The sequence below is a fragment of the Lissotriton vulgaris genome, chromosome 5 (assembly GCF_964263255.1).
Source record: "Lissotriton vulgaris chromosome 5, aLisVul1.2, whole genome shotgun sequence".
Classification (NCBI taxonomy): Eukaryota; Metazoa; Chordata; class Amphibia; order Caudata; family Salamandridae; genus Lissotriton; species Lissotriton vulgaris.
Window position 1 is genome coordinate 343,059,472 of NC_141693.1, and position 27,268 is coordinate 343,086,739.

The 27,268-nt window shown below is 47.1% G+C and overlaps 1 protein-coding gene across 1 annotated transcript in view; it reads left to right on the forward strand.

Moving 5' to 3' along the window:
• Positions 1–4,163: 4,163 nt before the first annotated feature.
• Positions 4,164–27,268, forward strand: part of LOC147710850 (claudin-16-like) — a 57,298-nt gene continuing 34,193 nt past the window's right edge. Inside the window, exon 1 of the mRNA XM_086920063.1 lies at positions 4,164–4,253. Within this exon, the coding sequence (XP_086776189.1) occupies positions 4,164–4,253 (90 nt within the window). The remainder of the gene's footprint in view (positions 4,254–27,268) is intronic.

Here is a 27,268-nt window from a genome sequence, read left to right on the forward strand (position 1 = left end):
AAGATATGCCACAGAATAAAAAGAAAGAAAATGTGTTCTTGATTGTCATCTGGGCTGTTCCCTCCTCTTTTGCCTGAAGAAAGATTCACCAAAAGCAGGCAGATCCAAGTGATCCTGATGGGCTCCTTACCACCTTACTTATATAGCCTAAGTACTGTACCATCTACTACTTGTTTTTAGGTTGTGGCATACATTTGTTTTGCAAATCTACCTTAATGCATTTCTGTTTTGCATTTATAGAGCAAGCATTGCCAAAGCCAATATGTTTGCCTTTTGTACAATGTGCATGCACAGACACACAGATAATATCTAGGAACATACTGATGAGAATCACACATTCATGTAAACAAGCAAACACAGCAATATACCAACAGATATCCATTCAGACATAGAAAACACAAGTTGAAACTCACACACACAGATCAGATGATAAACAGACACCCTTGCACACACACCTACAGATACCCAGCCACACAGTGTCCAGGTGATAATGAATGAGCCTCCGTTGCCCAAGGCTATAACAACCCTCACTAGACCTAGGCATTAATAAACATCAATAGTGAAGACACAATGAACCTGAGAGTCTCTAGGCAGTAATATGCCTCGATGGCTTCCAACAGTAGTGGCGCACAGTGGACCTAGGCTGTAATGAACCACAATGGCCTCAGATGGCAATGAATATCAATGCCAAAGGCTGTACGTACTACAGTGGCTCCAAACTGGAATGCTTATCAATAAACCTAGGCAGGAATATGGCAGTACATGCATGCATTAATAATTTTAAATTAAAATTGATAGAACTGAGGGTCTCTAGTTGGCAGAGGTAGGTACCTTTGTCCAAATTGGGACCCTCGCTTCTAGTCAGGGTAAGGGGGATACACACTTTAGATAACCCCTGCTCACCCCCTGGGCAGCTTGGCATGAACAGACAGACGTATCCCATAGGCAATGTGAAAAGCATTTGTACTCACTACAGTGATGACACCACAAATGGGCACCACACCAGTTTAGGAAAAGAAAGTATCTTTATCTAAACTCAACAAGACCAAAACAATAAAAATCCAACATACCTGTAATAAGAATATGACTTTTCAAAGATTTCAAGCAATTTGGTCCATAGAAAACTATGATGTGCGATTATACACAAAGAACCTGAGGATGCGTCAAAATTCACAAGGCCAAACAGCCGCAGAGATGGGAAGCATCGAGAAACAAAGAGATGCTTCATTTCCTGAGTCCTTTGGGCGGTGATGCGACAGATCTGCTGCATGCAGGAGATGTGATATGTCAAATCTAGACTGTAGTGGGAAGTGATGCGTCAACTCCAAGACGATTCTGGTCTGCAGGTGATGCGTCGGGAAAACTTGCCGCAGAGGTGCAGTGCATGAAAATCCGGGATGTGGCGGTGATCGATGCAGCGATGGCAAGCCGTGCCGTGACAGGTGCTGCATCGTCTCTGCAGCAGTGCAGCAATGCGTAGAGATTCTTCTTGCACGGCAGTGCCACGTTCGGAAAGACAGCCAAAAGAAGAGTGATGCATCGATTTTCTTAGTTCTTCAGGTTTCTTCCAGCTCCCAACAGCAGGAACAACCTCCAGAGGCCTAAAACTGGAAAAGACGCCTCCTGGCAGGTCAGAACTCTCAGCAGCAGAGTTCAGGGGAGCTGAGGGTGAAGTCTTTGTGTCCCTAAGGGGATTGGTTACATCGCGGTGTTCATACTGCAATACCTTTACAAAGCTGGCATTACAATGCAAGTCATTACAATGACTTGCACTGGATGGCTCTCTAAGCTAAGGAATAGTATGATTTACTATTCCAACACTTTCTCTACTGTAACGTAGGCTGAATTTGGAATAGTAAATCATACTATTCCTAAGTCCAGCGCCCTCCAGCACAAGTCGTTGTAACAACTTGCGTTGTAAGGACTGCGTGGTAATGGTATCGCAGTGTGAATACCGCGATGTAACATTGCATGTTCGTCCCTAAGACTTCAGAATAGGGGGCCAGCACACACTGGCCCTTGGAGATTCTTCTTCAAGCAGGTTCACAGCAAATTTCCAGTCTTTGTCCTTTCCTTAGCAGAAATAGCAACTGCAGGCCAACCCCACACAACATACAGCAAAGGGGCAGTACCCCTCCTCACACCTCTTCAGCTCTTCCCCTTTCAAACGTTCCTCTTGAGTATAGAAGTGATCTAAAGTTCTGGGGTTTAAGGTCTACTACATGTACCCCATTTTGACGTTGTTCTCTCTGTACAAGGGTCTCTGAGCCCAGTCAAAACCTGCTCTGTCCTCACTGCTGCAGTATGACCACACGCGGTGGAGATAGCATTGTGCAAGGGAGACAGGCCGTATTCAGGTGCAAGCAGATCTCCTCCCACCACTCTAAATGCAGCCAAGCCCCATTCAACTTATCGCTGAGTCATCCAGGAAGGGCGAGGCACACCTTAACCTCCCCAGTGTCCGTCTACAGTGAATGCACTTCCCCAGCCCCTGTCACCAAAACCAGAAAGTAAATCCACTACCAGGCAGAGGCACACAGAATGGTTAAACAAAAAAAGCCTACATTCTAAAAGTCCTCCTAAACATTGTGGTATTTCAAAATTATTTAAATTTTACAGAACCAGGAGTGAAGATTTTTCATGCACTATGATTTTTTATAATGTACAGAGTCTGTGTGTTTTGTTCCACGTTGTGCAATCTGTAAGTGTGTTTTCCCTGCATTATGGTAAATTGTTCTAATTATTGAATTTCTAAATAACTTGGATCCATAAAATAATAATGAAGACTCAGGAACTAGGAAGCAGCCAGGCTCCTCTGACCAATCATAATGCTGCAATGCAGCATTGTGATTGGTAAGCAACCTGGCTCCCCTGACCAATCACAATGCTGCAATGCAGCATTGTGATTGGCCTGAGCATTGCGGTTTGACGCTCAGACAGGAACAGGGAGCCTGGGCAAGTTCTCCACACAGGCTCTAATGCAGTCTGTGTGGAGAACAGGGAAAGGCCGGCCAAACAGTCATTTGCACTTAGGAGTGGGCAAACCACCCCTCGCATGCCCTGCTCTGAGAGCAGAGCAGCCCCACCCTCCCCGGCCGCAGGAACAAATACAATGATAATAACGTTCAGTTATTATCATTTTTTCTTTATCTTTTATTTACATGGCTTAAAAGCAGTGGGGCGACGCTCCTCTGCCATAGTGGAGAAGCCGCCACTGTCACTATTGTTTCTTTGGATCACTTTTTTGTGATTCTCCCTATGATTTATCAATATATTTTCTCTTTGAACTATACATTAGCTTAAGTGACATTACTTACTGTGATGCCATCAGTATCAAGGTCACATGGCTTCAATTCATGGAATTCAGGGTCGCAATCCAGAGCAGGTCACTTCCTCTGATGCCGTTGAGGTCAAAGGGTGTTTGATATCACTTTCGTAAGTCTTGGCATTTTTGTGACTAAAAGTATGTAATTCTAAGGACTCAGGAGTTTATCACCTTTCTTTTATATGTAAATACCGACCTGTTTTTCTTACAGAGGATATATTTTGCAGTTGGTGAATATAGGTATTGCATAAATTAAGGACGATCAGAACATAATGCAAAATGCATCAAAATCTCATTGTGTCCGGAAGCAAGTTTTGGATTTATGGACAACAATTTTTTTTTATTTTTGTTTCACAAAAGCAAAAAAATGAATGCAAGCTAGAAATAGTTCTTAAATGAAATAACGTGTTTTTTTCTTTCCAAAGGAGTGATTTGCTCGCAGTGGGAACGGTTTCCATCAGATTAAGCAGACTCTAGCCCCTCGTTTTCCGCATTTGTTCCGCACGACATTTGAAAGTGAAATATGTGATGCAAGTTAGTCACAGCGATGTGATTGACCCAGGTCTGCATTCAGTGTGTAGCTTGGAAATACACACAGAAGCTCAACAGCCCAAATCAACAATGGCAAATCAATTCATCACTGAAACTTCTCGGAGTAAACCCATGTTTTGGGCAGAATGAGGCCCTAACAGCAGTACCACCGGACTTTGCTTTCAAACATTTCAAAAGCCACGCGCTTCCTCGGGAGTTTGCATAGGTTCTGTGTTTTAGGGCTACTGCATTCAACAACAGACCTTTGAAAATTCAAACTTCTAAATCTTGTCTTCGCTTCTGTCAAATGGGCAGCGAACTGCACCTGTTTTCCATCCTCTGCGGCGCGTTTGCAATGGCGGGCACTGTAGCGTCTCTCTGGACGGACTGCTGGCAGGTAAGGCGCGCTTCTATGGCATGTTACGTAGAATGTGTATGTTGAGGCGCGTCACAGAAATATACTTGTATAACTTAATCTCATACCGAGCTATAATGTAAGATACACATATATCGTAGAGTAAGTGTCTCAGGCTGCGTGTTTTTTGCTCCGGTTACAAAGTGATTAGGTATTCGTTGTATGAACTGACAAGCCTAAATGTGCTAAGAACGGAGACATCGTGTCCTGCAAAATGGAGGCGTTTTGCGTGCAAAACTAAAGGGAAAAAGACATAAGAAATTAGTAAATTAATAGTAATTGCGATTTACCAGCTGGACTGCTCTTACAGAATGTGTGTGTAGGGGGGTGGGGGGGGGGGGTAATACGTGTTTTAATAATGACAGAGGGATCACCTTAATAAAAATGAATCACTCTCCCTCCAGCCATTTTTTAATACACCTTCTAGGACTTCACTGCCACTTACACTCACGCACCCATACGGCATCATCAAACGATCTCCGAAAAAGAGACCCTTCAGGGGACCCGTAGGGCATTGCAGCGCCGGCCCGACGAGGAGCAAAAGCCCAATGATGAAGCATGACATCCTTCGGATGTGTGAGGGCATTAAGATAAGGACACACTACCCCCCACAATTAGAGTAGCACACGAAAAGAGCACCTCTTACTTCCCTTCTTTTTATCTCTCTAGTTAGGAAGAGTGACTTACTTTTGGTATAAGGTTGTCTTCGGGAGCACGGGTCACCAGATCTTTTGAATAGCCCCTAGAGTCCCCCTCTTTTGATAAATAGGATCATTTATATCAAATTCATATAGACACCCAGTGCCCATAGATAGTGTCTCAACACTTTTATATTACCATTAACATTTTATATAGGAGTATACATCCAAAGACAGATTGACTTGTCTTTGGGGGAAGTTCCTTGTTTTTTAACAAATGTGATAGATGCTTTCTTACATATTAGTATTTTTAACACAGATTTTGGAATTAAAACCATATATGTTTTTCTGAGAAATTTGTGGTATTCTATTCTGCCTTATTTTGGAGTTTCGGTGTATTTTAATAGGTGCGAGATTGAATGATTTTGAATGCTATTGGGGGTAAGTCTTAATGGTTGTTACATATTTTATCGGAGCCAAAGAGCCCCTGAGCTCCAGCAATGCATCTTTTTCTAGACTGTCATCCAGGCTTTTCCCTCTGGCTGTGCCTTATGAAAAAGTGTCAGAAAGCAGGCTTATTCAAGCGACCCTGATGGGCTCCTTACCACCATGTTTATAACAAAAGTACGCTGCCTATACCATACCATCCCCTGCTTGTTTCTATGTTGTGGCGTACATTTGTTTTGCAAATCTACTTTAATACATTTCTGTTTTGCATTTATAGAACAAACATTGCCAAAGCCAATGTGTTTGCCTTTTGTACAATGTGCATGCACAGACACACAGATATTATCAAGGAATATACTGATGAGTATCACACATTCATGTAAACAAGCAAACACAGCAATATACCCACAGATATCCATGCACACATAGAAAACAAAGGTACAAACTCACACACACACACGCACACACAGACCAGTCGATAAACAGACACCCTTGCACACAAACCTTCAGGAACCCATGCACACAGTGTCCAGGTGATAATGAATGAGCCTCCATTGCCCAAGGCAATAACCCTCAGTGTTCCTAGGAATTAATAAGCATCAATATTGAAGACATAATGAACCTCAATATCGAGTAATGTGCCTCAATGGCTTCCGACAGTAGTGGCGCTCAATGGACTTAGGCAGTAATGAACCACAGTGGCCTCAGATGACAATGGGGATCATTACCAAAGGCTGTACGTACAACAGTGGCTCAAAACTGGAATGTCTATCAATAGACATAGGCAGTAATGAGCATGAATATCCAGGCAGCTAATGAAAATCAAAGGCTCAATGGAGCACTGAGCACCAATGGCTCAGGTTCCAATGAACCTCAGTGGTCACAAGCATTAAGGACACTCAATGGCCCCAGGCAGTAATAATAAAAAAACTATGACATATAGGAATGGGAACCGATTGCTGAGGCATTAATGAACCTTATTGCTCTCAACTAATCGCAAGCCTCAGTAACTTTAGGCCATGGGTCACCAACCATTTTTGTAATAAGATCTACTTGTATTCAATCAAAATCATCCTGAGCTAGTAATAGTAGTGATGTAATGATGACCACCCCTTCTAAGATTGTCAGCAGTGATAACATCAGTGCCTTAAGCCGGATTGCCATCATTAAAGTAAAAAGAGATTCTCAATTTGGAATGCCCCTATATGGGTAATGCATTAAAGCTATAGCTGCGACCGCCTGGCATCAAGGTAATAATATGGGTAATAAATCTCTCCCTCTCAAATAATAGCGTTGAATACGTTAAAAAAATTCAACCATTTTTCTCCAAACAGCTTATGAGTTATGAAAATACACACATTTTCATCTCAAAAACATGCTTTTGTACTTTTGGTATACATATAATAATTCAACCAGGAAAAAGTTTATGTAATAATAGGCTGGCTGCACCCTGGAGAGCTTCTCACAGGTACCTTGAGAGCTACTCGTTGGAGACATCTGCTTTAGGCAGTCATGAACATCAGTAGTACCTAGCAGTATTGAGGATCAATGGCCTGAGTTAGTAATGCCCATCTTTGACTGCAGAGGGCAGCAAGCATCAATGGCTTTGAGCATTAAAGAGCTTCACTTGTCCCTGGCTACAACAATTATCAGTATTGGCCAAAGGCTGTCATGTACATTAATAGCTCTAGGCAACAAAATGGCTTAATGGTGCCAAAAAATAATAAGGTCCAAAAGCCGTAGATATTAATGTTCACCGATGTCCTCAGGCAGTAATGATCATCATGTTTTCATGTACGTATGTTTATAGGTTAGAGTGGCCTTGTAAGTCCAGCAAAGGTGACCAGTCACCCTGCATCTGTCTGAGGAGAATGGCACTACGATTCTCAAAATCTTCGTGGTGATAGAGCTTGAAAACCCTGGTGTGACCCATTACCAGCCCGCAGAGTGTGGACTGCGAGACCAGCTCAGAAACTCAGAACTGCTACCACTGTTTTGTATTTCAAAGCAGAGTTGTGTTCATCTCAAGCAAAAGCTTGTAGAGTTATTGGGGCATTATATGCTTTAGAGAGTTGCATTTCTTTGAAAACAGGTTTATTGCCCCATTTCCACCTGTAGACAGGAATAGGAAGGGACCATGATATGGCTCTGAAGATGCATTGTGACTGTGATCATGTCATGGACCTACAGCCTTTCCACCTGAATGCTTAGGTGTGCCAAGGATAAGATGTCAAGCACTGTGCCCTTGCCAGTGAGGAGGCCATGTGTCCTCATCTGTCATCAATAATATATGCACAGAACAATAGGAAAATAGGAATGCGGCTATCACATCTGTACATCAATTAAGAAAAAACAGCATTGACGCTGTATATGTGCACACTCACTAAAAGTCTTATTACATTATATAGGTCTAACCAAATGGTGATACAATGGAAGTCTGCTGCTAAAGGTGCCTTGCTAGTCCACCGAGCCTCTCCCAAGTGGATTGAAACAGAAGGCCAATAGATTGAACATGGAGTTGTGGCACTGCACTATTAAAATTATGGTATTGTAGTAGGACAGTTAGTAAGTACAAATTCCTGCCACAGGATGAGTTTCTGTCTACTTATTCCATTCATTCCCATGTTCAAACACCATGCAGGCGACACATGTTTCACCTTTTACAAGGCTAAAAAAAAGAACCAAACAATTTATAATATATACTACAATTGAGTAAAAGGTTCTATAAAAAGATGATGGAGAATAAAGTAAAACAAAAAACAGTAGAATACCACGTGTTGTGCACAAGAAGCACATTATTGCATATTAAGGATCTCAGGGAATAATCTGCAGATAGCCTTCCTTTGGTTAACTGGGTTTTCCGGCAGCAGCAGCATGGGCGTCTTTGCACTTCCATGTGACAGAATGCCCTGCCCTGGACCGAGGCTGGAGGAGGCCACCAAATGCTGTGCCACCCCAGACTGACCCATTGTCATTGTGTATGTGGCAATCAGCCCCACACAGATTGACAATGGGCGGGTGGGGCTGCTCTTGTGCTCAGAGGAGTGCAAGGCAGCCCCATCAGGGAGCTGAGGCCTTTTGCAGGGGAACAGCTCTGTTTCCTGAAAGGCCCAAAATTACGGACAAAAGGCGTCCGTAAAAGGGATCCTCACGAACAACGGACGTGAGGTCCAATTTACGGACTGTCCGTGAAATTTACGGACGGTTGGCCACCCTACTCCTTGCTTCCTCCACCCACCTGAGCTGAGCAATGCTACCCTCACGGCTCGGCACATGCTGGATGCTCCATGCCTCGCAGGATGTGCTTTCAGTGCAGGATTGTGGTGAGCAGTGGCCCAGTGAGGAAAGAGGGGGCTCTCATTGAAGTCTGCAACACGCACAGCAGCACCAGCCGAGGAGGCTTTGTGAGCGAGGAATAGAGGGCTATGGGTGAGGCAGGGGTTACAGGGGTTCAAGTTGGTTGTGCATTGCAGGTCTGGGAATAGTGTGCTTGGCTCTGATGATGATGTGTGTTGGCAACAACTGCATGGTGGAGCTAAGCTATATTTTTTAAAGCTAAATGCCAACTCCTTTAATCAGCCTCCGCAATTCCGCCAGATTGCAGAACACAGCTGAATTTGACGGAGTTTTCCGGTAACTCTGCCGAACTCCGCAGATTACAACTCTGCGAACTCTGCCCAGCCTTATGGGGATGCACACAGGGGGGGGGGGGGCACAACCTGTGTCCCCCTGTATAAATGCCTACCAGTTCCTGCCAGGCATAGACTTTTCAGTCCATGTCATGCAGGGTCTGTTTTTGGCGTTCCCATTGCGGTGCCCATTTTTAGGGCACCGCCATGGGAACACTAATTAAAAAGCACACCAGACAGGTGGGAAATCCCAATCTGGCAGGCGATCTGACCACGGCTTTGGTGGTGCGGAGGCGGGCGGACCCGGTGCCGCACTGCACAAAGCCCATAGTGTGCTTTGCCACTTCAGAACGTATTCCTGCATTCCTGAGTATATCTGGCCCTTGAAAAATAGGCTTGATGAGAATAAACAAAATGTTACCTGACCATAGTATAGCAAGCCCCTAGCCCTTGATAAGTAGAAACAAGGCAACATAAACAAAGGGCACTAATCGAACAATCTATACTAATATAATAAAGAGAGAGCCCAAACATTTGAGGCGGGTAATCTCAGGAACCACAGCACCAATCACAACACCCAATACAGCGTTGGTAAGGGTAGTTGCAGCAGAAAGACATAGGCTATGCAGACGCCCACCATATTCATTTAAAAGGTAAAAGAACCGTGCCAGAAAAAAAGTCCCTTGTGGGCGTGTCTGCGTTGTGCTGTGGGCCTGGGCTGGGGGCATGACAAACGCTGGGTGCGTGTGGTACGTTCCGCCCTTCATGCCATGTCTCATATCGTGTGCTAATCCAACCCTGCTCCCTTTAAATACCCCTGCACCCCATAATCATAACCCACCCTTACTCCTTAAAATACCCCAACACCCTTAAACACTAACCCATCTTAACCCTATAAATATACCCTGTACCCCAAAACCCAACCCCATCCCTAAACCCTAAAAATACCCCTGCACCCCAAAACCCAAACCTAGCCATGAACCCTATAAATACCCCTGTACCTCAAAACCCAAACCTACCCCTGAACCCTAAAAATACCCCTGTACCCCAAAACCCAAACCTAGCCCTGAACCCTAAAAATACCACTGTACCCCAAAACCCAAACCTACCCCTGAACCCTAAAATACCCCTGTACCCCAAAACCCAAACCTAGCCCTAAACCCTTAAAATACCCCTGTACCCCAAAACCCAAACCTACACCTGAACCCTAAAAATACCCCTATACCCCAAAACCCAAACCTAGCCCTGAACTCTAGAAATACCCCTGTACCCCAAAACCCATACCTATCCCTAAACCCTCAAACTACCCCTGTACCCCATAACCCAAAACTATATCTGAACCCTTAAAATATCCAAACACCCCAAAACATATACCTCAGTACCCCAAAACATATACCCCTATACCCATTCTTACCTTATCTAAACATTAAAAAAAACATGCTTTTACCATTCATGCATTTACATCGAATTTGGTTGTAAATGTATGCATGGTAAAAGAATATAAAATGTAATGCCATGCATTATAATGGCATTGCAGAGTCATGGTACTTTCGTAAGGAAAGTATGCGGAGTGATGGTATGCGGAAAGAAAGTTGCGGAATAATAGGTGTTTACCCTCCCCCGGTAAGTACATTGGTGGCACGGCGGCCCACATCTCCAGCACCATACTCATTTTTTTTCACCACCCATTTGAAAAATGCACAGGTCTCTCTCATTGATGGCCAGCACTGACATACATTTTTAGACCGACCTCCCGCCACAAGTTCTAGAATTGTGAACTTTAGAGCTGGGGAGTTGCGTTCGAATCTCGGCATCAGCTCAACATCCTGTGATTCCAGGCAAATCGCTTTGTCTCCCCGTGCCTATCACAAATGAATGTGTTCTTCTGTAATGTAAATTGTGCTCATGCCTTGTTGTCGAGTTCGCGCTATATAATATTGCAAGGAAAAATAAAGTAGGGAAACTCGAGTCACACACTACTGAACGCGCACTCTTAAGTGCATCAGCAGTGCACTGTGAATCGGAGCGTTTCACAGGCCTGTCACAGATAAGAAATTCTATCAAAACGAAATCCTACAAAACAATATACTACTGGCCGGCAGCAATTCATACCTGGACAACGTCGGCACGGGCTGCTAGTAAACTATAAAGTAACAACTGAATCCACTGAGTTGTTCTGAAAATTTCTGACCACTGTATTTGCTAGATGAAGCCCCCACCGCCTTGAGGTCTTTCTCCTCCTAGACTGTTCCGAATATTGACGCTCAACATGGTAGTATTTAAAAAAAATCTAGTTCAAAATATCAGGAGACAGAAATATCAGAAAAAAAAAATTGGGATTCAAAAATATTGTGATGCAAAAATATAACTGTCAAGAATTTCATTTGTTTGGGTAAGTGATATCGTTTTTAAGAACATCGTTTTTTAATATAATTTTCAGGAATATAGTTGTAAAAAATATGGTTTAAAAATTACTTTATTGCGTGTTCGTTAAAATATACATTTTATGTGTTTAGATTGTTTGTAAAATTGTTAATATTGTTTTAAAATATTTGTTATTTGAAGTCATTTATATTTTTTTTATTCAATTGCTAATGGTAATTGATAGTGTCATTGTGAATTGTTCAGTTTGTAGGGGAATCAAGTGAGAAGTTAATTAAGTAATATTAGACCTGGCATCCTTTGTGTGGTTTTCCCCTGCATTTTTGCCTCTGCCTCCTGTGTTTTTGATGTGTGCTCGACTTCGTTTTTGCTGGTCTAGATGCTTTGGGAACCTTGCCAATGCTAATCAGTGCCAAATTGCAAGTGCTCCCTCTATGAATTGTGAATATGGATTGGTGTTTCCATGATTGGCTCATTTGACTTACTACTAAGTCCCTAGAACAGTGCACTGTGTGTGCCCAGGGCCTGTAAGTCAAATGCTGCTAGTGGGCGTGTAGAACTGATTGTGCCACCCACACAAGCAGCCTTTCAAAGGGTTCTCAGACCTGCCACTGCAGTGGCTGCGCGCAGTCGCTACTGCCATGTCCACCTGCCATGTACACCTATTTGTCAGGCCCTAGCTTTCCCTTTTCTTACATGTGAGTCACCCCTAAGGTAGGCCCAAGGTACCTCTGAGGCAGGGTGCAGTGTATGTGAAAGGTGGGACATGTCCTGATGTGTGTAACATGCCCTGATAGTGAACTACAATGAATTTCATTTTTCACTACTGAAAGGTTATCTGTTCCATAGGACAGAATGGGAGTTTATAAATATGAATTCTCATTCGGACAACATAGAAAGGTAAAGTTTAGTATGCCTGAACTCAGAATATAAAGATGCATCTTTTAGTAAGGATAATTTTTACTTTCTGTGTTCGAACATACCACTTTTAGAAAGTGGGTATTTTCTTGCTCAGCCATCCTGTGTGCCTCTGCAGGGTTGTGGATTCAGGGCCGGACAGGGAACCAAAACTCGCCCTGGCAAAGAGCTCGGCTGGACCCCCTAGGATTGGTCGAGCTGTTTGCCAGGGCTGGTTTCGGCCGATTTTGTTACAGGGGCTGATTTTGCAGCTTTGCTGCAAAAACGGCCCGGTTAAAAAAACGGCCCCCAGGGGCCCAAAATCGGCTCCCACAATAGCGGCTCACCAGGGAAACGCCCGGTGCCCACTACGGCCAGTCCGGCCCTGTATGGATTGACTGTCTGGCTTTGGAGTGACAGGGGCTGGGGCTGTGCATTCACTGTAGACAGCCACTGGTGGCGGTTGATGTGTGTCCTGCCTTTCCTGGATTTGTCAGAGCAGTGATGGATAGACCTGGGCTGCATTTAGAGTAGGGGGAGGAGATTTCCTTTCACCTGAATGGGCCTGGTCTGCCTTACACAATGCTGTTGCCATCTCCTGCTGGGAAGCTGGACCAGAGAGGACAGAACTGGTTTTGACTGAACACAGAACCTCTCTGCCACAAGAGAACAAAGAGAAATGGAATACAAATATTGGGGCCCATACCCCAGAACTTTAGAATACTTCTGGACTCAAGAGGAACCTCTGCCAAGGAGAAGAGATGGGAAAGCTGAAAGGGAAGTACTGCCCGCCATCGAGCTGATGAAGTAACCGAAGCAGCGCTTGCCCGCGCCTACCCGTGGCTGGAGAAATCGCTGCACATCGAATTGCATGCACCAATCTATGAAGGCCGAGATCACCCCATCAATTTCGACCCAGGCCCTGCTGTACGGCTGCAAGAACCAACGCATTGTGTGACCGCGGCGGGAGAGACTAACGTAGCGTTGTTGCCTCCGCATTGAGAACCAGCGCCAAGTTTACAAGAATGACGGGGCCACAGTAAGGAAACGACTCATCAGCTCCCACACAGTAAGAAACCGACACATCACCTCCCCTTCAGAAGGGTACCGATGCATCATCTCCCCTGCGTGGTAGTAAGGAACCGATGCATCACCTGCTATGAAGTAAGGAATGGACGCATCACCTTCCCAGTGCATAAGGAATCAACACATCACCTTCCCTGCGGCTGTTTTTGTTTATGATTGTGACACATCCAAGGTACTTTGTGTTGAAAGTGTGGCATCTATTGTTTGCTATGGACAGAACAGTTTTTACCTTCTAAAATGTACATTTTGAATACTATAGTGTGGTTTTTTTTTGTTTTGGTCTTGTTTGGTTTAGATAAAGATTACTTATTTTTCTAAACTGGTATGGTCCCATTTGTAGCGTTTTCACTGTATTACTGTGTGTGTGCACACATGCTTTACACACTACATATGAGATAAACCTGTTTGCTCATGCTAAACAACCAAGGGGATGAGCAGGGGTTATTTTAAAAGTGTATCACCCTTACTTTGACTTGGAAGAAGGGTCCCGACTTCAACAAAGGAGCAAACCATTGCCAACTAGAGACCCCCATTTATAACATTGGTGGTCAGCGGTTAGGATCTGGACTTGCATTTGTGCTTTACATACAGTGATTGGTGTACACTACTAGTATAGTGCAGACCATAACACAACCACATACTACCAGTGGAACTTTTCCAATTTGGATTTTTTGGCAACTTGAGAACTGCAAATTTTCACCATGACAAAACCAGCATCAATTGCATCTGTGGATATTGAATTTGGAAACCTACACTATGCCACAACTGAAAGCCATCTGCAAAAAATGTGAAATCTCAGGAAGAGACCTCAACAGAAAGGAGGAATACCAAAAGGCGCTGAGAGCCTGGTTGGAATCAAGGAATGGCAGTGAGCATACAGCAGAGCCTATGGTGGAGGCAGATAATTTAGATGGGCATCTGGATGGGCTATTGTGTCTGCCTGGAGGGAAGTTACCTTCCAAGGGGGTAGCAGTGTGTCTTCAAAGGGGTGGTCTCCAGAGGAGCTGGAGGATAGAGGGAAAAGCAGAGTGCATGAGGCGGAACTTGCTAAGCTCAGGTTGGAGAAAGAGAGTGACATGGAGGATAAGAAATTAAAGTTAGAGAGGCAGAAACTTGCCATGAAGGAAGAGGGGATGCTCTTAGAGCATGAGAGAAGTTTGAAGGAGCTTGACATAAAAGCCAAGACTGTGGAGTCCAGTTCAAATGGTGGCAGCTTGGCTTCAGTGCATGGGGAAGGGAGGCTGTACATCCCTAAGGAAGTGATTAAGGATTATGGGGAAAGTGATGACATTAGTCAGTGGTTCAAGGGTTAATAGGTAGCAATGAGGTGCCACATAGTCCCTGAGAGAGACTGGGGAGCGGGGTTGTGGAGCCGCTTCATGACAGAAGGGAGGGATACCTTGCTAGCCTTACCAGAGGAGGATAAGATGGTGAATGCTCCTATGAAGGAAGTCCTAATCAGGAGATATGGCTTGACTCCAGAACTATACAGGCAGAAGTTCAGAGCCTGAGAGACACTGGAGCCAGTGTGACAGCTGTCAGTTGTCAGCTAGTGTCTGAAGAGCAGGTGGTCCCTAACGTACTTTACCCAGTAGTTGCAGATGACAACTCAAAGTGCCTCTGCAAAGTGGCACAAGTTCTCTTTGAGTGTGTGTGGGGGGGTCTCAGGTACCTTGAATGTAGTTGTGACACTAGCCATGCCTGTTGACTTTCTGTTTGGTAACAACATGGAGAGTTCCCCTTGGGAGAAGGTGGAACACAGGTCTCATCTGGAGATGTTGGGTCTGCCTGAGTGGACGTGTGTGACCAATTGGTTAATGGCAGCCAGTAATGGCAATCAGGAGTACCTGGAGCCTGAAAGAGTGGCCCGGTGCCTGCCAGAAAGAGAAGAGGCAGTGGCCGTGGGAAACCGGCCCTGAAGTTTTAACGATCCAGGAGGAGGCAAACCTTGAGGGGATGCCGTGGAGCCTACAAGGGAGCAAGTGGCTAAACTGGGGACCTGCCTGAGCTTACCCACCCATTGGCAGCAGGAAGGGGGGGCCTTCAGGGAAGAATTCTGCAAGGAACAGCAGGAATACCCTTCTCTTGTTGGTTTGTGGCAGCATGATGCAAACCAGGAAGCAAGTGATCAGTCCAGATCACATTAGATTTACTGGGAGAATGGTTTCCGGTATAGTAAGCCTAAGGTGACTGAGCCTGGGTCAGCCCATGTGCTGGTGGTACCCCAGTGCTTCAGAGCCTTCCTATTGGGTCTGACTCATGATGTGCCTTTGGCAAGATATTTGGGGCAAGACACGACCTTTGATAGGCTTGTCACACACCTTTACTTGCCCCAAATGCGCAAGAACTCTGACACACATTGTAGGTCCTGTCAGACTTTTCAGGCGAGTGGCAAGAGTGGGAGGAAGTGCAAGGCTCCTCTCCAACCTTTCCCTGTAGTCAGCACACCCTTTGAGAGGGTAGGTATTGACATTGTGGGGCCACTGGAACCCAAGACAGCCATGGCCACCAGGTTCGTCCTGGCCTTGGTGGACCATGCCACCTAGTACCCCAAGGCTATCACTCTCCGGACTACGATGGCCCCCGTGGTGGGCTGGGCATTGATGGGGATATTTTCCCATGTGGAGTTCCCCAGAGAGGTGGAATCCAACAGGGTTACCAACTTCATATCCAAGTACATGAAGTTCTTGTGACGGGAGTGGGGTGTTACCCATAAGTTCATCACTCCTTACCACCCCTAAGTTAATGGGCTGGTTAAGAGATTCAACCAATCACTAAAATGCATGATTATGGGTCTTACAGAACCCATGAGGTATAAGTTGGACGTCCTCTTACCATTCCTGCTGTTTGCTTACAGGGAGGTACCGCAGAATTCCTTAGGGTTCAGTCCCTTTGATCTCCTATATGGCATCCTGTAAGAGGACCTTTGAGTCTGGTCAAGGATGGCTGGGAGAAACCTCCCAGTAAACCTCCCCAGGATGAATATAGCTACATGCTAGCCTTGTGGAACCAGACTAAGATATTCAGACAACTTGCTCAAGCGAATCTGAAAGCCAGCCAGGAAAAGTCGAAGCAGTGGCACGAATAGAATGCCACTCTTATCAAGTTTCAACATGGCCAAAAAATGTGGGTAATGCCCCCAGTGGCGCCTTGTGCTCTCCAGGACAAATAGACTGGGCCCTTTGAGGTGATGGAGAGCAAGAGTAAAGTTGCCTACCTGGTGGACTTGCATTCTCCCAGGAACCTTTTGAGGGTCCTACATGTGAACTGCCTCAAGCCCCACTTGGGGAGGTCCGAAGTGGGCATGCTCCTAGCGACAGCCGATGTAATGGAGAAGGAGACTGAGCTACACCAAAATTTGGAGGGGTGCACTACCCAGGTAGTCTTTTCAACAAATTATGTTCACTTGTTTTGTTGTTTCAAAATAAATCCTTTATTTTCAATGTCATCCAACAATGCAAAGTTCCAGCAAACACGTTTCGTTCATTAAGCAATGAACTACTTCAGGGCGTTCATGGGTATTGAGACTGTGAAGAGAAATATTCTTCTGGTCGACGTATCTTGTAATAAGCATGATGAGAGCTTGCTCGAGTAAGCTCGAGGTGTTTGTAAAAAGAAGAAGCAATCGTCTAGCAGGTGCGAAATACCGCAATACTACAACGGGTGCGGCCTCCTTGATAAGGGCCAGGATCCGTAGTTCTGTGGTGCAGTACGCCCGGGCCAATCTCGATCCAGTCAGTGGGAGATTGAGCCTCTTCCTTACCTCCTTTCTGCAAAGGAGCATGATGGGTCAGTGGACGGTGTAAACCTCTCACCCGCCCTGAACCCTGAACAGCAGAGGGACTGCTGCCAACTGTTGGAGCAGTTTGCTACTCTGTTCTCCCTGACCCCTGGTGTCACTCAGTGGTGTGTCCATGATATGGACACTGGGGCCAGTCCTACTGTAAAACACAAAATATACAGGTTGACTGACAGGGTCAAAGCTAGTATCAAGGAGGAAGTCTCCAAGATGTTGACTCAAGGGGTGATTTAGCCCTCAAACAGCCCTTGGGCCAGCCCAGAGGTCTTGGTCCCGAAGGTTGCTACACCCGGTGCCATGCCAGAACTCCGGTTCTGTGCGGACTATAGAGGGCTTAATTCAGTCATGTATACTGGTGCACACCCAATCCCCAGAGCTGATGAGCTCCTAGATCGGTTGGGAGCTACCAAGTACCTCGTATGTTTTACTTAACGTCTGGATACTGGCACATTGCCTTAACTGATGGGGCCGAGGAGAGGTCTGCATTTTCAACGCCAGAGGGGCACTACCAATTCTGGGAATGCCCTTTGGGTTGAAGAATGCCCCTGCCAACTTTCAGAGGTTGGTCAACCAGGTGTTGGCTAGACGGAAAGATTTCAGTGCTGCTTACCTGGATGACATCGCAGTCTTCAGTGCCACCTGGGAGGAACATTTGCAACACGTCTGCGAAGTGTTGAAGGCCCTGCAGATGGCAGGCCTCATGATCAAGGCTAGCAAGTGCCAGATAGGACAGGGATCATTGGCGTACTTAGGACATCAGGTAGGAAGCGGCTATGTGGTGCCCCTACAACCCACGATTGACACCATTCTGGCTTGGGAACCCCCAAAGGCCCAGACAGAGGTGAGAGCCTTCTTAGCTCACACCGGATAGTACAGAAGATTTGTCAAAGGGTATGGCACCATTGTTGCCCACTTGACTGGGCTGACTTCCAGAAAGCAGCCCAGAAAGGTGAACTGAACTGACGCTTGTTAGAAAGCTTTTGATGCCCTGAACCTGCCATGTGCACGGCACCCGTGCTCATGGTGCCCAACTTCTCAAAAGAATTTGTGATATAGACATATGCTTCAGAGCATGGTGTGGGGGCTTTTCTCTCACAACTAAATGATGAGGGCCTAGACCAACCTGTAGCTTCATTAGTAGGTGGTTACTTACCTGGAAACATTGGTGGAGTGCAATTCAGCGTGAGGCTTTTGCTGTGGTCTGAGCGTGGAAGAAGCTGAGGCCCTACTTGTTTCGGACTCACTTTTGGGTTCAGACCGACCACAGACCCCTCAGATGGTTGATGCAGATGAGGGGTGAGAACCCAAAACTGTTGAGGTAGTCCATTTCCCTACAGGGGATGGATTTTACAGTAGAACACCGCCCTGGGACAGAACACAGCAATACTGATAGTATGTCCCGAATTTTGGGCCCTTGCCTGTAGCAGGTTTTCAGAAATGTGTGGGTTTGGTAGGTTTCCCTAGATGGCTGCTGACCCCGGGACCAAGTCAAGTACCCGCTACAGGCAAGGGCCCAAAACGTATTAAGTAGACATCAAAATGACCTATGACAAAACATCCTGGTTTTGCAAGGGGAGTCACCAGGGTTTTTGTCCCCGGGCTCAGTGGCCATCTTGGGAAACCTACCGAACCCACACATTTCTGAAAACTAAACACCCAGGGGAGTCCAGAGAGGTATGGCTTGCGTGGACCCCCAACGTTTTCCTACCCAGAATGCCCTGCAAACCTCAAATTTAGCTGAAAAACATAAATTTTCAATATATTTTTGGGTGGACTCATCATGCCTACCCCACAGCGTTCCCCTTAGTCACCCGAGTAAAATGATACCTCACTTGTGAGGATGGGGCAAGGGCCTGTGACTGGGAAGAGCCCAAAACATAGGGAATAAAGGTATAGCACCAAGAATTATAAGCGCTACATTTAAAAAAAAATATGTGTTTAGCCAATTCTGCATTGTACACCCACACAAGTGAGGTATCATTTTACTCGTGACACTAAAGTAAACGTTGTGGGGTAGGACATTTGTGCTGGCACAGTGATTCCACACAAAAATATGTGGAAAATGTGTTTTTTAGGCCAAATTTAAGGTTTGCAGAGGATTCTGGGTAGAGAAACATAGGGGGATCCACACAAGCCATACCTCATTGGACTCCCCAGGGTGTCTAGTTTTCAGAAATGTGTCGGTTTGGTAGGTTTCCCTAGATGGCGGCCGAGCCCAGGGCCAAAAAAACAGCTCCCCCCCCAAAACCAGGTAGTTTTGTTATAGGTAATTTTGAAGTCTCCACAGTATGATTTGGGCCATTTCCTGTTGCAACCACTATGCCTACCCACACAAGTGAGGTACCATTTTTATTGAGAGACCTGGGGGAATGTTGGGTGGTAGGAAATTGATGTCAACCCGGTGATCCTACAACTTTCCCACACAGAAATGTAAGAAAAAATTGATTTTTTCATCAAAATTTGAGGTTTGCAGGGGATTCTGGGTAGGGAAATGTTGGGGGACCCATGCAAGCCATACCTTGCTGGACTCCCCCGGTGTCTAGTTTTCAGAAATGTGTGGGTTTGGTAGGTTTCCCTACATGGCCGCTGAGCCCGGGGCCAAAAACTCATGGGACCCTCTTGCAAAACAAGGTTGTTTTGAGATAGGTAATTTTGATGTTGCCTCAATAGATTTTGGGCCCTTGCCTGTCGCGGGTACTTGACCCACCCTCGCAAATGAAGTATAATTTTTATCGGGAGACCTGGTGGAACGCTGGGTGGTAGGACATTTGTGGATCCACGCAGATCCAGAACTTCCCCACAAACAAATTTGAGAATAAGATGATTTTTTTAGCTAAATTTGAGGTTTGCAGGGAATTCTGGGTAGAGAAATCTTGGGGGACCCAAGCAAGCCATACCTTGATGGACTCCCCTGGCTGTCTAGTTTTTAGAAATGTGTGGGTTTGGTAGGTTTCCCTATATAGCCGCCGACCCCGGGCCAAAAACTCCTGGGACCCCCACTTGCAATACCAGGTTGTTTTGTGATAGGTAATTTTGATATCGCCTCAATAGGTTTTGGGCGCTTGCCTGCCGTGGGTACTTGACCCACTCACACAAGTGAGGTACCATTTTTCTCGTAATACTTTGGGAAATGCGGGGTGGGTGGAATTTTATGGATCCACTCAGATTCCAGAACTTTCCACCACAGAAATGTGAGGAAAATGTGTTTGTTTTGACAAATTTGTAGGTTTGCAAGTGATTCTGGGTAACAGAACCTGGCGAGAGCCAGACAAGTCACCCCATCCTGGATTTTCCTGGGTGTCTAGTTTTTAAAAATGTATAGGTTTGCTAGGTTTATCTAGGTGCCACAGAGTTACGGTTCATAATCTACAGCTAGTCACTTTGTAAAAAAAGGGTCAGTTTTCACTGTGAAAATGTTGTGTCCACGTTGCGGTCCATTTCCTGTCAAGGGCACTAGGCCTACCCACACAAGTTAGGTACCTTTTTTCTTGGAAGACTTTGGGGAAAGTGGGGTGCATAACATTTTGTGGATTCACGCAGATTCCAGAACTTTCCACCATTGAAATGTGAGGAAAATTTGCTTTTTTGGACAAATATTGAGGATTTCAAAGGATTCTGGTTACCAGAACCTGAAGAGCCAGACAAGTCACCCCATCCTGGATTCCCCTGGGTGTCTAGTTTTCAAAAATGTATAGGTTTGCTAGGTTTACCTAGGTGCCGGCAGAGCTAGGGTTCAAAATGTACAGCTAGGCACTTTGCAAAAAAAAGAGCCAGTTTTCACTTTGAAAATGTGGTGTGTCCACATTGTGTTTTGGGCCGTTTTACTCACGGGCACTAGGCCTACTTACACAAGTGAGGTGCCATTTTTCGCAGAAAACTTTGGGGAATGCGGGGTGTGGGGAATTTTGTGGATCCATGCAGATTTCAGAACTTTCCACCTCTGAAATGTGAGGAAAATGTGTGTTTTTGGACAAATATTGAGGTTTGCTAAGGATTCTGGGTAACAGACACTGGAGAGCCAGACAGGTCACCCCATCCTGGATTCCCCTTGATGTCTAGTTTTAAAAAATGTATAAGCATGGGCGGAAAATCCGTTCCGCTCGCGGATTTTGTGGATTTTCGGTAAATTCGCAATCCGCGAGATTCGCGAATTTCCCGCAAAATCCGCGAGCGGAACCGATTGGGTCAAAAGTTCAAGCTGACTTTTGTAACTCTTTTAGAATGGCGCCGGCAAGCTGCCAGAGCCATTCTAAAATAGTTACAAAAGTCAGCTTCAAAAGGAAGCTCTAATAGATAAAGTAAAGCAGGTGCTGCTCAAATTCAGTTACACAATCATTAATCACCCCAAACTTGTGGTGATTAATGATTGTGTAACTTAATTTGACCTTCAACTGGAGCACCTGCTTTACTTTATCTATTAGTGCTTCCTGTTGAAGCTATTTCTAGCTATTTTAGAATGGCGCTGGCAGTTTGCCGGCGCCATTCTAAGTGGGGCTGAGGGCAGAAGGGCACAAAAGTGGGACAGAGGGCAGAAGGGGACAAAAAATGAGTGGGGCAGAGGGCAGAAGGGCACAGAAACGAGTGGTACAGAGGGCAGATTAAGCAGGCACCCCCCCCGCGAAGTTGCAAAGCGCCTCGCGAACGCCCGCGAACGTGTAAAAATAAAAAAATCCGCAAATTCGCACAAATTCGCAAATTTTGCGGATTGCGAATTCGCAAAATTCGTCCATGCTTAAAAATGTACAGGTTTTCTAGGTTTCCCTAGGTGCCGGCAGAGCTAGGGTTCAAAATGTACAGCTAGGAACTTTGCAAGAAAGGGTCCGTTTTTACTGTGAAAATGTTGTGTGTCCACGTTGTGTTTTGGGCAGTTTCCTGTCGCAAGCACTAGGTCTACCCACACAAGTGAGGTGCCATTTTTCTCAGAAGACTTTGGGAAATGTGGTGTGTGTGGAATTTTGTGGATTCACACAGATTCCAGAACTTCCCAGAACTTCCCACCACTGAAATTTGAGGAAAATTTGTTTTTTTTAAAGATTTTGAGGTTTGCAAGAGATTCTGGGTAACAGAACCTGGGGAGAGCCAGATAAGTCACCCCATCCTGGATTTCCCTGGGTGTCTAGTTTTAAAAAACGTTATAGGTTTGCTAGGTTTCCCTATAGCCGGCACAGCTAGGGTTCAAAATGTACAGCTAGGCACTTTGCAAAAAAAGGGTCAGTTTTCACTGTGAAAATGTGGTGTGTCCACGTTGAGTTTTGGGACGGTTCCTATAGCGGGCACAAGGTCTGCCCACACAAGTGAGGCAACATTTTTCTTGGAAGACTTTGGGGAATGTGGGGGGAGTGGAATTGTGTGGATCCACACAGATTCCAGAACTTTCCATCACAGAAATGTGAGGGAAATTTGTTTTTTTGATCAATTGTTTAGGTTTGCAAGGGATTCTGGGTAACAGAAACTGGTGAGAGCCAGTCAAGTCACCCCCTCCTGGAATCCCCTGGGTGTAAAAATGTATAGGTCTGTTAGGATTCTCTAGGTGCCGGCAGAGCTAGGGTTAAAAAAACTACAGCTGGTGTAGCTAAGATGGCGGCGGAGTAGGACATGCTTTCGGTCCCTCCGGCGCCGGTTGCTCTACAGCATTGTGTATCTCCCTGCAGGGCGCCCATCCACAGCCCAGACAAGGTGTCCAGTGCCCTGGGGCTGTCCAGCAAGTCCCAGCGGCATTATTTCCTCAAGCGGTGTGCAGGAAAGGGGAAGCGCCGCGGTGCGGCCTGCGCACGCTGGGAGACCAGGGAGTTGCGTGGAGATCAGACTGGGCCTGCTACACTCCCAGTGGGGCGTCCAGAGCATTGGCGGTGGGAGGGGTCAGAGCCGGTATTGCTAGTCTCTGGTTGCCGGCTGAATATCCCGTGCAGCAGAACGAATGGCAGACGGAGCCCTGTGAGCCCCCGCAGTGACACCGCAACAGGTCGGCCCAGCGGAGCAGACGAACAGCGGGAGTTTCCGCCAAGAGTAGGCGGTGTCCATCCTCACGGCCCTGCGGCGGCCGAACCCCTGGAAGGTAAGGCGAGCGGCGGGAATGGAGTGGGGGCTTTGCGCATCGGTCCGCAGCTCAGCCGACAGCGCTGCGCCCTGCGGTGGACTCGCGCAGGGGGCCCCTAGCACTTCCGTGAAGAGTCTCGTGGCGGCCTACATCGGAGCGACAGGCGGAGGCCTGGGGTTGGTGCGGAGGCTCGGCGGCTGCCCTTCGCCTTCTGAGCAGCAGTGCCTGGCGCCGTGGAAGTATTAGTGAGGCCTATGAGGCTCCCTGTGGCCTATGTGTGACTGGGCCTTGGGGAGCTTGCACCATATCGGCAGTTGAGGCCGGAGCAGCACACGTGTGGCCTAGCAACGCGGCCACCCTTTGTGCCTGGCTAGTGGGGGTCGCCCCTCTCTTCCCTGCATCAGCCTCTGAAAGCGTTGAGCCGGAACGGCCTGGAAGGCTCTATCGATCTTGGCAAGGTGTGAGGCGGTCTACCATGTGCGGGGGTGACCGCCCGGGCACTATCTAGGTCCCGCATTGGCCTTGGCGGACGTCTGAACGGGCATACTTGGTGAGACAGCGACGCAGGCAGAGGGGACCGAGCGGAAGACGCCGTACCTTCATTGCCACAAGTGGGTGACAAAATGGAGGTTATGGCCTAAAAAAGACAAGCTGCTGAAGGACAGCGCCCAGAAAAATGCGTCACAAACGACCTTGCCGGCTGCTGACAAGTCTCCACGCCGAGACGACAGCGAGGCGCCGACCACTAAAGCTTTCATGATGGAACTGTTTGCGGCAATAAAGGAAGACATCATGGAATTGCGCTCCCAGCTGGCATCAGATATGAAAGAGGTGCGGCGGGACGTGGATGCAGTGGGCGAGCGAGTTGCGACACTAGAGGAGCATGATCTGGGGACTGCGGAGGATGTGCACCGGCTCCAGCAAGATGTCTTACGCCTCATGGAGCAAAACCTAGATCTACAGGCGCACACTGAGGATTTAGAGAACAGATCGCGCCGCAACAATATACGGATAAGAGCGGTGCCGTGGAAGGGCGAGGGGGCAGACTTGTGGGAATACGTGGAGGCCCTCTTTCGGCACGTCATGAACGAGGACGATCTACAGGTCCCAAGGCTCCTCCTCCAGATATACTGGTATGTGTCCACGATTTTCAGCTCAAAGAAAGGATTCTGAGGAAGACACACGATCACACCCCCCTTGAGTTCCGAGATCATCGGCCGGTGTTGTATCAAAACCTTGCAGCCTCTACCCTGGCTAAGCGGAGAGATTTCCGCCTGTCACTAACTTTCTGAGGGAACAAGGGGTCCCCTACTCTTAGGGGCACCCGTTCCATCTTATTTTTAAATGTAAAACCAAGTAAATCCAGGTTCGGTCGCTGGAAGCGGCCCGTGAAATCTTGGGTCTGGATCGCCCCAATACCCCGACGGACACAGGTGACTCCCCTACCAGACAACGACGCCATTCCCCGGAGTGGCAGAAGGTCGGCAAACCAGCAGCGACAACAAGACCCGACCTGTCTGTAAGCCTGCGAGAAAGAGGAGCTGTAGTGGCTTCCATGGCTCGGGTGACAGAAGCCCCAATGGACACTTGAGGACTGAGTCTTTTGCTTGGCCCCTGCGGGACGATAACTGGTGCCGGAGGAGACTGTCCGCAGGAACCAGATGGGTAATGTTTCCACGTCCTTACTAGGGGGGATGTCCTGCATCAGGACTTGAGGACTGGGGGGGGGTCAATGCCAAGGTCCCCTGCCCTTAAGGCTGGTTCAAATGACTATCGTTCACCCCTTCCTTTGGTCCTGCTGGAGTTTCCGGACACATTGTTGGGGTTAATGTTCTTCAGGGGTTTCTATGTTGAGGGGGAGGGCAGTGATGAGGGCAGGGGGGGCAGGGGGCGGGGGTGCTCCGCATCGGTTCCGGGTTGTTGAGCACAGGCTTTTTGGGGTGTTTGTGGGGGTGGGGGGGATAGGGGGCGTAGTGGTGGTAGCCGGGGTTTGATCACTGATGGCACAGAGCTAGTTATGGGGTCCTCACACACTAGATGATGCAGCTAACTCTAGAGATGTGGAATGTTAAGAGGCTGAATTCTCCCCAGAAGTGCCAAAAGATCTGGAAATATATCATTGACCACCAGTTGGATGTCGTGGGCCTTCAAGAGACCCACCTGACTAAATCGGAAGACTCATGCCTTAAGCACAAACAATTCCCACTTATTTATAGGTCTTCCGCCTCCACGAAGCAAAGGGGAGTGGCCCTTATGTTCCGCTCGGCCTTGCACTTTCAGCCGACAGGAGTACAAAGTGATAAAGAGGGGCGCTGGGTCATGGTGAAGGGCCTCCTGCGGGGTAGACTATGCACCTTTGTCGAATTGTATGCACCTAACACTGGCCAGAATGGATTCGTCCAAACTCTCTTGGGGAAGGTCATAGATTTTACTGAAGGGCCATTGCTTATCATGGGGGATTTCAACTGTTTTTGGCAGAAAGACCTGGATAGTACTCATTCACGGAGATCTGCCATGGGCTCGTTTTCCCCTGATTCGCAGCAGAAGATCCTGGATATGTGCCTTTTTGATGCGTGGCGGTCCCTGTACCCCCAATCTAGAGACTACACCTTTTTCTCACACGTTCATCGCTCTTACTCCCGACTTGATCACTTCTTCCTGAGTCAGTCTCTCCGAGGCGACCTTCGTGAGGCCAAGATTTTCCCATTGTCCGTGTCCGATCATAGCTTGCTCACAGTGTGCCTTCATTGGGGCCTGAAGACTAGCCCTAGGTGGTACTTCCCGGCATCCTTGGTCCGGGACAAACCTCCTGTAACACTTTGAGGGGAGTTATAAAGGAGTTTTTTGTACTTAATGACACAGGGGACACTTCAGTTTTTACCACCTGGGACGCCCTTAAAGCTTGTATTCGAGGGCAGTGCCTGGCCCTGAATGCTGCTCTTAATAGACAGCGAGGTCGGGAAAGGGAGCAATTAGAGGAGGAACTCTCCACTTTGGAGAAATCACACAAGGCAAACCCCTCCAGGCGCGCATTGCGACAGCTCACGGCAGTTAGAGGTAAGCTTCGGGCACATTTCAATAACAGGGCAGAATATACTCTACTAAAATTAAGGCGTCTTTCCTATTCCCAGGGCAACAAGGTTGGAAAGCATCTTGCCAGGCAGCTCCGGGACAAGAGAGAACGGGAATACATTGGGGGGATTCAGGACACTCAGGGGGTGCTGACACATCAAGACAAGTCTAAGGCTGAGCTGTTCGGTTCCTTCTACAAAACTCTCTACTCGGGGGATTCTCTTGATGCCGCTGCGCACAAAGAGTATCTGCAGATATTACCACTACCCCAGGTATCAGCGGAGTGGAATGAGACGCTCTCTGCTCCCTTCACCAGAGAAGACTTGATGGCAGCCATAAAGGCCTTGAAACCCCATAAGGCCCCGGGGGCGGATGGGTACACAGCCATTTTCTATAAAACCTTTGCCTCTGAACTCAGCCCATACTTAGTCTGATTGTTTAACAGCATGGCGGACGCAGGCGAGACGGCAGGCACGATGGCTGAAGCCCTGATATCTATCATACCCAAACCCGGGAAAGACCGCCGTAAGTGTGCCTCTTATAGGCCGATTGCCCTCCTGAATCTAGATGCGAAACTCTATTCTTCCATCATTGCCCAATGGCTCAATGACCTAATGCCGGCACTCATACATCCGGACCAATCTGGGTTCATCAAGGGATGACAGAACCACGACAACACAAGGCGGGTGCTCCACCTGATTGAAAAGGCCAATAGGTTCAATATCCCGGCAGTCCTGGTGGGGCTTGATGCCGAGAAGGCATTTGACAGGGTGGATTGGGGGTTTTTATTTTAGATATTGGCCGCCTTTGGCTTCTCCTCTAAATTTTTGACAATGATTCGGGCGAATTACCTCTCCCCCAGGTCCAGAGTAGCGGTAAATGGGCATACGACCTCCTTCTTTGAACACTCACGGGGCAATAGGCAGGGGTGTCCCCTTTCGCCTCTACTGTTTTCCCTAAGCATAGAACCTTTGGCACTGGTGGTGAGGGCTAACCCCGAAATCCACTGT